Source organism: Acyrthosiphon pisum, chromosome A2 (genome assembly GCF_005508785.2).
Source record: "Acyrthosiphon pisum isolate AL4f chromosome A2, pea_aphid_22Mar2018_4r6ur, whole genome shotgun sequence".
NCBI lineage: Eukaryota > Metazoa > Arthropoda > Insecta > Hemiptera > Aphididae > Acyrthosiphon > Acyrthosiphon pisum.
The window spans coordinates 19,139,169-19,150,823 of NC_042495.1; the positions used below are offsets into that span (position 1 = coordinate 19,139,169).

An 11,655-nucleotide genomic window follows, 5' to 3' on the forward strand; every position below is an offset into this window, starting at 1 on the left:
TTTTTTTTATTGGTGTATCTCTTTTTTTTAATTAATGAATTACAGTTTGTCGATAAAGCATAATTAAATTTAAATATGTATACATAAATTGCTCATTACCAATACAAATAATATTGTTGACTTTATAATATTACATTTTGAACACACTTTGGTGTTTGGCTCCTATGAAAATAAAATCAAGTATTAAAAGAATTGCAAAAATATTTGTACCATGAATAAATAATTAAATAATATAATGAGATTTAACTAGTAATAAATATATTACCTCTGGATGGCTATTATAACATCCTCCCAGTTTGCGTCTATAAAAAGAGTTGAGATTCAATTTGTTGCAACTATGATCTGTGATTATTCCTGATGTGTTTTTATACTCCACTTTAACTGGATTAACACTCAAATGACTTTGACTGCTTTCTGCATTTTTTACAACGACGAGAAGTAAATTTGAATGGGCTATACGTTTTACAAAAAATGGCCTAGAAAAATGTTCAGATGTACATTTGGGTACTATGTATTAGGAATATTAGCCCCTCCCCCATAATTTCTGCTATATTTAACTGAAATAGTTACAATACATCATCATAAGTTTGATTTCAGTGTTATTATACATTCATACCATTGCAGTTTTCTGAACCTAACCTTATAGTTGATCCAGCTGGCGGTGGAGCATCAAATCCTTCAGCACTAAGGTGTTCATGTTGCAGCATAAACAAATCGGCTTTCTTATCGCAGGGTTTACTGATAATTTTAAATTTTTCTGGGTTTTTATTAGGCACCACATCATCTCCATACCCTAATAGATGATAAATATAAGATGAGTTAAAACGTTTTACATTATTTGCAACTCTAATGATTACCTTCATTAATTGACCATACATGGACAAAGTTGCCTTCGACTAATAACCATAGTAAATTCATCAAGAACATTTTTAGACTCGCATACACTATATAAAATGGCTATAAAAATAATGTTAGATATTAAAATTATTTAAAGATGTCTGTTCTTAAAACTCAATAATATTTTTTAAGTATTAAACTCAATTTGATTCTCTAATTTATCAAAACAACTATTTGTAACAATACAAGGGCTTATATGACATGTATTATTTTCTAGGCTTTGAACTATATTTTATAATATATATTGATTAAATTTACTAACTCTTTTAAACATTGCATATATTGCAGCCTTTTACCAAAAGTGACCAATTACATTAAGTATTTATTTTGTTAGAAGTCTTAAAATTAATAATTTTTTCTACGTTTTGAACACAATTATTTCTGTAAACAATTTAGGAAACCTAATAACTTAATATTATAACCAGGTTTGTCATGAAATATATAAATTAACTAGGCTTGTTTTTGTACGATGTTAATCTTATGTACTTTAACTAACTTTAATTAATATTGAAATGTAATTTAATTGCAGTGTTGGGTAAATTACTTTTAAAAAGTAATGAAATTACGTTACACGTTACTTCAAATATTTATTGAATTCATATGATTCAATTATTATGTATATAATATTTTACAATCATATACCTAGTGATAATATACCTATTAGAGTGCATATAAATGGGTACTATATGTATAAATATACAATCATCTCTACATAGTCATAAATCATAATTAATTTTAATTAAATTAATTTTTAAACCGAATTCTTTTCTTTCTGCTAATAAAGTAATAACATTTATTCCAAGAATGTTTAATAATATTGTTATCTATTATCGGAATCAAAAATTAATATAATTGATTTTTAATTTTTCTGGGATATCCTATCGGTTTGTTTTTGTAATACATTCAAAACTATTATTTTAATAACGTGGAAAATAACGCGTTAGTGCGTTACTTCTTAGAAATCAATTTTTTAAAAGTAATTTTGTTATGTTTACTTTAAGTAAAATTTAATGAAATTACTGCCGCGTTAATGAAAAAGTAATTGCGTTACAGTAATTTGTAATTTGAATTACGGTACTACCCAACACTGAATTTAAGTTACCGTTAACAAGTAGGATGATGCACTTGAGGCTGGTATTCTTTCTTTGCACAAAGCTTGGTAGTCAAACATAGGTATACGCCTAAATATTTTTTTTGATATCATTGTTTCCATAATAACTCCAGTACTCTTTAATTCGGTTTGTGCAAAAAATCTGCCAGTATCTGCTGGAATTTCTGACAGTACGACATATCCATTTTCGTCAATTATATAACAATCAACGTGGTCAGATGTGCATGGTAAACAACTTGGGCACTAAAAATCACTTTAAGTTAATAAAAATAATTCAATAAAAGATAAATAAAAATAAAATGCTAACATTTTCATTGGTCTGCGTGATTTCCATAAATCGATCATAAAATTTCTTGTGTAACATTTCATATCCGACTACTGAGCCCGGTGCTTCATTATTTTCATCCTCAACAAATATAGCATGACTGGCAGTGATTTTTAGTTTATCATTGTCTCCTATTCATAAAACATGAATGCAGAAGTTGAAATATTAATTTTATTAAAATACCCATACAAAACTTAATACCAGAATTAAAAGGCACTGAAAATACAAATGCTTGTGGATTAAGGTTACGATATAATACTGGACGCTTATACCAAACTTCCTCAACCGATCGGTTATGAACATCTCCAAATTGTCTAAATTTAAATACATACAACTATTAACTAAATTTTTTTTTAACAAATATATGTAAAATTAATAATTATAATAATATTGTTTATTCTGTATGTTGTACATACAATTCACCTTCAGCCAGATCAAGTATATGTTGCCATCTACTCAACCCTCCTTGAGTAGCCAAAAATCTGACACTAACATTATATTGGTTTACATAACGTTTTCTATATACCAAAACGATTCAATTAAATTATTTATTCAGAATACAAAAACATTACATATTTTTAAAACTCACTCAAATTCTGAAGTAGGATTCCAGGTTGAATTGTATAATGCATGTGTTATTTTTGCATCAAAAAATAGAAGTTGCATTAATTCTTTATCACCTGAAATATTGAAATTTAGAGCAATATTAGCAAAATAAATTGTATTCTGAGTTAATTTTAGATTAACTTACAGTAGAACTCATCTATGTCTATTGGTTTTCTGTCACATTCCCCTATTTACCATACAATCAAATTAAATCAACCAGAAGTATTTTATTTTAAAATATAGTTGCCCTTACGTCTATCAAAATCGTCCATTGAAATATTTTCAAAATTTGAAGCTGGATATTGCTCTCTCCATTCCCAATCTGGAGAAAATATTTTTTCCATAAAATGAAGCAATTTTTCTTCAGGATTTTCAAATTTTCGCTCCGATGAATGAAAATAATCACAATACACCCTGAAATGTTTGTATAGTGGAAATTTATAAAATATGTTTACTTAAATTGAAAACAATATTTTAATTAATATACCAGTTTGGATGAATTTTCCATTTATCTTGAAAATATTTATCAAATGGTTCATCTAAAACATAATATTATACTTATCAATTAGGTATTGTCTAACTATAAAATATATATTCTTCAAACATATTATTTAAAACATTATATTTACTTTTTTCTATTGATTTATTAATTTCATCGCCAGCTTTAATCCAATTGTTACCATAAGAGGCAGGTAATACTAAACCAAGTGTAAAAGGGCCTTCTATTTTTGGGTCTAATGCAGTATAATGATAATTACGAACTTCAGACCCAACTCTTCTCTAAATAAATATGTCCTCTAATTTATTCTTACCATCTAAAATCTATATTTATAGTTTATTATTAATTATTATTACTATACCATATTGTCGTAGTGAAACTTAATGCTTAAATTTTCCATTGATCCACGCTTGTGATTTACAATTGCTTCCCGTAACTACTTAAATAACAACATTCAAAATGTATCAAATTTTTTCAAATGATTAATAATATTACTTCATACTTGAACTATATCAGGATGTGGCTGTCTTGGCTCTTCATCGTTATCATCCAACATTTCCAATTCGGTTAGGTCAATACTATTGTGATTATCTTTTAGGATACCGTCTTCCTTTAAATCATATTTGTTGAGGAAATATATTAGAACTAAAGAAGAATATCTTTATTAAATATTTTTACTTACGACAGGTCTCAACTTTGGATGAAACAGCACATAACCATTATTTGTAACAACAAAAGCATAACCATTAACACCAATCTAAAACGTGAAAAACAAATTTACTATATTTATCATCAATTTATTACTTTGATTACTTTGACTGTAAATTTTGAATAAATACCTATACAACCAAAAATTTAAAAACAAATAATTATTTTGAAAAAATACTAATTAAATAAGAGGATGCCACAGTCAAAATGCTCCTATTTTTAATACAAAAGTTTTGTTTTTTATCCTTATAGTTTTATAATTTCGCAACTACCGAGTACTAAGAATGATAATTATATAGAACCACTTAAAAGTTACTTTGAATTAGAACCCCTTACAAAAGAGCATTCTACTAATCATTTTTATGTATAGAATTTTTACTATTATGCTTACTTTGTATGGAAGTGTTAATTTTTCAAATTCAGCAATTGGTACATCAGTTCCAGCAACACCGAGCAAATCTCCTTTAACTCTAGTCTTAAATAAAATATACACATTTTTAAAAAATAATGAATGAGTTTATCATAAATGCTAAGAATAGGCGCCTACTTAGAAACAGTGGCGCAACTATGGCTAAAATATTGGGGGGGAATTACGCCCCTACCTGATATTACATAAAAAGTAACACGTGGGGGCAATTGCTCCTCTCCATCATATATATTTACATAAAAATATAAAAAAATTATACAAAAAAGTTATTTATTTACTCAAATTTAATTTTTTACAATAATAGTATACTTTATCTGTAGTTATCAAAATAAAAATCCCCGGACTACAATATTAGTTTATATTATTCCCACACACATCATGACAACGATTGAGCAAATATGTTTTAAACGCTATAATTAGTGTAAATGTCATATTAATAATATTTAATTACAAATATATACTTATAGTATAGATATAAACTATACATATTAAATATCATTGAAAAAATTAAAAATCAAGTAGAGACTGAAGAAAAATCAAATTAAAAAACAAATCTATGTACAAAGTTAAAATATATAGGTAGGTAGGTAGGTAATATAGGTATCTTCTAACCTACATTAAATACAATTTAACTTAGGTTTTTCATAATATTTATATTATAATTTTCAGACATTTACAATAATAATTATTTTTATATTATATATTATAATATATCCCCAAAATAAAATATTACACTTCCCTAATAATATTTTGAGGATGAGCAAATTGTCAATTTTAATAATAATTATTTTTATTAGAAGTCGATTTTACAAGTTTTATTTATAGATACAATATTTAAAAGATTATAAAATACAAAATAAAAATATTTCAAATGATCGAAATGTCAAATAATCCAAATAATTATCAAATAAATAATCAATGGTAGGTAGTAGGTACCTAATCTTTTAAAAAGACTATTAACATAATATGTTGTTTAAAATCATGATTTAAAACGAAATAATATTATTGTTAATTTTTGAAAATTTTTATAATATTTTAATTTTTTTAATGAAAATAGGTATGCTATACTATTAGTAAGTATAATATAGTTGTAATTAAATATTAATAATGTGATAAACTATTACACTAGGTAATTAGCTTTTAAAAAAATAATTGATCAATCAATTTCATGTACCTAGTTGTCAGTAACATTGTAGTCTGGGGGTTATTTTTCCTAGGGTCGGGAATTTTTTTGTGGGGATTTTTACTCTGCAATTCACTGTCTCTATAGTCTATACTTTAGTTCAGGGCATATTTATTAAAATTATTTATAATAATCTTACCAATATACTGACATAAACCATATTTATCATAGGCAATATAAAAATAGATAATTAAATATTTTCCCAAAAAAAATGTAAGAAATACAGTTTAATTTTTAAAGATTTATTAATATTTTAGGAAATGAATGAATAATTTATTTTCCGGGGGCTATTACAAGTTTTGGAGGGCTAAGCCCCCCCCCCCCCACTAGTTGCGATTATGCTTAGGAAGTAGTATAACTTGTTGAAAATTAAAATGTAGTTATTACCATATGCCTAGAACTTTATAATAAAAACAAATAAATTAAACCAACCTTATTATATTCATCCCTTTTTTTATTAAATATTGGTATAGAAATTGCAGTCATTGGCCTGTATTCTTGATAATTTCCATCCTCATCTACACTCTGTACAACAATGTTCTAATATTATTATTTGGTATTCAATAAAATAAAAATATGAGCCAATACTATAATGAAATAGACAATAGTAAAAACTTAGGGGTTTCACACTAGGTACAAATTCTAAAGGTGTATTTATTTACATTATAAATATTAAAATATATAATATACCAACATTAATGGTTGTAACTATTATTAGTTAATGTTGTGTTGTTTATTTCAGAGGGTTGGAACCAACGAGTCTAATATTTAGGATTTTGGTTTGGATAGACACTGGTACACACGAGTTACCTCAGAGTTCAATATCAAATACTTAGAATCCATTTTATGTTGGTTAGGGAATTGTTTTTGTTCATTCAAATTAGCAGCGAGATCACTCATCTGCTTATCGAAATCCATTGAATTTTTTAATGCACTTGTTACATATGGATCCTAACAAAATGCTCTTAACATTAATTATGGCTATGAACTGGAACTTAAGTAATACAGCTAATAACTTATGTTAGATATACAAATGTTTTCACTTACAGAAATGTCCATAAATGTATGGGACCATGTAACAGGATGTTTTTCAGCTTGTAATACTAAAGGTCTTGCTAAAACAGCGATGTATTTCAATACACTTTCAAGTACTTCGTCTTTAGAATGTACGTGTGCAAAGCTACCTGCAAATATAAAATAAGAAATATTGTTCAAACATTACACCCATTTTGTATAAGCGCTACTCTATAATAAGTAATAAGAGTAATTAAGATTAAGTTAATAATATAATGTTAACACAAACCTCTGTTTTCACAAGCTAGTCGCTCTAGTTCAGGTGTTGTAGTAATATCACGACCCATCATGTAGGTAAATATCCGGACTGGTATGTTTGTAAATTTATTATCATCAATGCGATTGTGCTTTTGTACAACATCAAAAAGTTCTTCATTAGGATCGTCATCCGTGACCAACATAATCATTTGATTACATGTTTCCTCAGAACACCTGTTGTTGTTTCTGTTCTAAAATAAAAGAATATTTACTAAAATTTTACATATTAGGTAGGAAGTCATACAGCAAAAACCCAATACATTATTTTCAAAAACAATATTGTCTTACAGCCGATATTGTTTTATTTTTTAGTTCCTAAAACTTGGAAAAAGTTACATTATTTTGTTGTATGCACAATTTTGTAAAAAAAAAAAAAAAAAATTGTTGTTCTTGCTTGCAATGCCTTTTAACTTTTAAGTATTTAATGGGTTATACTGTAGTCTGAATACTACCTACATTAGATAAAAGTTGAAAAGCTTCAATAAATGCCTTGCTGTAGTTTGCTGTAGAGGATGGTAATAATCTTGGATCTTCAATTATAGCTTTATGAAATGTGTAAAGATTTTCAGGAGTAGCCTACAATATAAAAACTATTAAACATTACTAGTACTGATTAACGTTGAATAAATAATAATTTTGATTATTATTACCTGGACTAATAATTCTTTAAAGCAAGTTACTAAGTAAGTAAAACCAGTATTAAAAAAAATAATATTAATCGAATCATCATTATTGAATGTTTTCAATAGAGATTTAATTACAAGCTGAGAAATTGATTGATGCATGCCACTCATGGAACCGGAAATATCTAACAAAATTACTACATCCTTTGAACAAGTTGCAGCTTGTATGTACCACGGTCGCAGACGGGTGTCAAATACACTAGGTTTAGCTGACCATCTTATAGCTAAAAATAAAATAATATTAAACATTAATGTTTCCATGCTGAATGTATTGTGATGACCATTGGAAAAAAATACTCTCATTTCTCATGACTCGTGACTCATGAGTCATGACGTTGATTTTTTAGTATTATTAAATAAATGCTCATACGTCTCAGTATGTTTTATTGCTATAATAATAATTAGAGCTTTAACATAATATTACCAGGATAATGACGCATAAACCCTGCTGTACTTCCAAAATATTGCCATGAAAGTGATGGATCACTGCGATAATTTTGTAAAAACACTTCGTCCATTTTTTCAGACCATTGTAAAGGTTTTTGGACATGTTCAACTGAAAACATTATTACTTTAGAATTTCAGATAAAGAAATGTCGAAACAATAAAAAGTACACATACGTTTTTCAAATAATATTGTCGGTAAATAAACTGCGCTGTAATCAGTGTTAACAGATAATCCATAAAAATGATCATTTTTTGTCAGGTTCATTGTTTTGAATTCTAATTGAATAATAATTTTTCCTAGATCCAAAGATATATTTGGGGTAGTTCGGTCGGTATCATTACAATCGTCGATACCCTCAACTGGTGAATACTTTGCATTATAATAAGTGTAGTTCGAAATTCCATTTTCTCCGTAGAATTTCCATTCAAATTCTTCAGATAAACGTTCTGCTGCATCCATAAGACACTATAAAATTATTTTATCATTCAATATAGTAATATAATTTAGTTGGAACATAGAATTAGATTTATTTACAGATACAGCTGTCATTTTCAATCTTATCATACGATTCATTGCTGTTGATATGTTTTGTAGAAGTTGACTGGCATTTGTTCTAAACACATGTGTTTCGTTCAATTTTTTGTAACGCTAAACACAATTTAGACTAGTTTAAAAATGTTATATGCATGTAATAATAAGAACATGATTAATACTATTATCTAGTATATACCAATCTAATCTCATCAGATTTAGTTATATTTTGTCCCAGATACCACAATTCTTTTCCAAATGTCTCAGCCCAATTTTCCACCCTAAATTAAATTATAAAAGCAAAAACTTTAAATGTTTGCAATAAAGCAGGAAAAAAAATTATTGTGAGTATCACTTACAAAAGTTCTTCCAGACTACTCTTTTTATCATCTTGAACATCTATAGCATATATAACAAATAAAACTGTAACAAGGAATGTACATACACTTACACAAATATTCATACTTAGAATTTTTACTTTATTCACTAACCAATGCAACTACACATTTAAACAGTTTGGTTTCAGCAGATTTTATAACCTTTAGGGATACACTCTTTAGCATATCTGTAATCTAAATATAGACACATGTATTCCCACTCTTGGATGGTAGCCAATTAACTTCAGAATTAACTCTACTTTTATTAATTTAGATATTATAGACAAAATTAGACGTCTAGAAATTTTAATGATTCAGTAACCTTTAATAAAGCACCTTCACCTTAAAAAAAAAAATCATAAAAAGTGTGGGTACCTATATTGAATAATTAAACAAAAAATTTTTTTTATGTTTATTTTATAATTTCTACATTACATAATATACAAACATAAGTGTGCACTTAGGGTATTCGTGGTAGGCACTTGACTACTCTGCAAACTCCCCCCTCCTACACTATTCAATATTATTGTGATAGATAAAATACTTGTCTAGTACGGTAAATTTAGTTAAATGAGGTTCCCCATCTATATTAGTTTTTATAACTTAGAAGTAAATATGAATATACATACATAATATAAAGTGTGTGTGTGTTAATGTGTTATGTATGACTACCCTGCCAGAAATGTCTGTACATGCTTATGTATACAAATATATAAGGCAGCCATTTTTTGAAAAATTACTTTCAATATTAGATGATATTCCTTGATAATCAACAACAATTTTTTTTAAGAAAAATTAGACTAATTTAAAAGGACAACCACAATATTTTAATATTAATATTTCAATTAAACAACATTAACAAGGGTAAAATATACAGGAAAAATATAATAGTACATTAAATCAATTTATTGATGGTTGTTCAACTTTGTCAATCAATCCAAAAGTAACAGCTTCGTCCGCACTCATGAAATGATCAGATTCCATACTAGCATCTAAAATATATATATACATATATTATTTATGCTATTTTTAATTCATATTAAATACTTAAATTTAGTAATTTAACAGGTTTACTTCCAAGTAATGGATAGGGATAGATCCCCTAAGTCAGTGCTTCTCAACCTGGGGGCCGTGGCTATATGACTGGGGGGGCCTTGAAATATTTATCGAATTTAAAATATTTTCGATTATTTAGTTATTATATAATTATAACATTATAACGTATACATTATATTATAACCGTCCATATGATTAATCATTATTTATTACATCGGGAAAGTTTATCTTATATTAGAGTTATTAGATTACTGATTAAAGTAATAACTAATAACAATAATAATAATCTATTAAACTATCGAAAATGATGATATCATTGTAGATTACATTGTAATGCCTTAACGACTTAGCAGTATAGTCGTACAGTCGCGTATCTTTGCTCGCTATAATTGTATGTTACAAAATCAGCCATATCCCCCTCCTTTTCAAAATCATTTGACTGTCACTGTAGACATCAGTTAAAATAAAGAGGGTAGATAGGTAACGATTTAATGTACATTATGTGTCTATTATACCTTGTGTTATTGAGTAGGTAATGGGCGTGTTAAATATTAATTTAATTATAAATCATTGCATACAAAAAATGCATGGGGATGGTCTGTCAGCCTTATTATAAAGTGTATTTAATTATAAAATAGCTGTATTGTCTGAGGATAAATAAAACCAAGATGGGCAATTAAAATGCGGCATATTAATAATGAATATACATTTTTGATTATATTATATGCATTATGAATAATTAGTTAACCATCCTGGTTCAATCTATTATCTAAAGTCTAAATTTTCCTTGAATCATAAAAATAGGTAAAATATATTTTTATTCCATAAGTTTCAGCCATACACTTTGCCTTTAATACATAATACATAATACATAATAACTGTAATGGCTTATATTCTAATACTTTTACAACACGTCCGGGATCCCAAAAAATATATTAGACAAATGTGCCAATTGGTCAAAAGCTGTTGATTTACATATGCTTCATTTAGATATAATCCGCCTAATATTATCTGTCTATTATATCTTGTCTAACTATTCATTATAATATTTATAACTAGGGTTCGGATTTGAAGGCAAATGCCTTTCTTTTATTAATCATAATAGAAAAATAATTTTTATACAAAAATGTGTTTCATTTAATTTCTTAGACGATGGATGCATTTTTTTTGCCTTTTTACTTATAAATGCCTTTTTGCCTTTTGTACTTATAAATGGCTTTTTTGTGTTTAAGTTTCAGTTGATTTTATACGTATTATCGCTACAAATGGGTTTAATTCATCTAGTAATCTTAATTTAGATAATAATTATTTATGTATAAAATATGCCCTGATAACTTTGTGGTTAAATTTTTCCAGTAGTTTTCACAAGCGCCATGAAAAACAAAAGAAAAATTAAGGAAAAACGGGAATTTTTATGCAAAATCTGTTTTCGAGAAAATTGATTTTGGTTTTTGGTGTAACTTTAAATTAAA

General features: G+C 26.9%; 1 protein-coding gene across 1 annotated transcript; it reads right to left on the reverse strand.

Moving 5' to 3' along the window:
- Positions 1–69: 69 nt before the first annotated feature.
- LOC100164032 (voltage-dependent calcium channel subunit alpha-2/delta-3) lies at positions 70–10,343 on the reverse strand. Its single transcript, XM_016809133.2, has 28 exons — positions 9,110–10,343; positions 8,950–9,031; positions 8,754–8,867; positions 8,393–8,684; positions 8,196–8,327; positions 7,739–7,995; positions 7,545–7,664; positions 7,060–7,279; positions 6,804–6,940; positions 6,567–6,707; positions 6,189–6,281; positions 4,538–4,621; positions 4,121–4,195; positions 3,941–4,048; positions 3,800–3,874; positions 3,569–3,719; positions 3,427–3,478; positions 3,193–3,353; positions 3,085–3,126; positions 2,923–3,013; positions 2,750–2,851; positions 2,535–2,647; positions 2,316–2,464; positions 2,000–2,251; positions 858–957; positions 640–793; positions 266–476; positions 70–162 (listed from the first exon to the last, which is right to left on the reverse strand). The coding sequence occupies exons 1-28, from the start codon at positions 9,211–9,213 to the stop codon at positions 70–72; spliced, it is 3,705 nt and encodes a 1,234-aa protein (XP_016664622.1). The 5' UTR covers positions 9,214–10,343.
- Between the last annotated feature and the right edge of the window lie 1,312 nt (positions 10,344–11,655).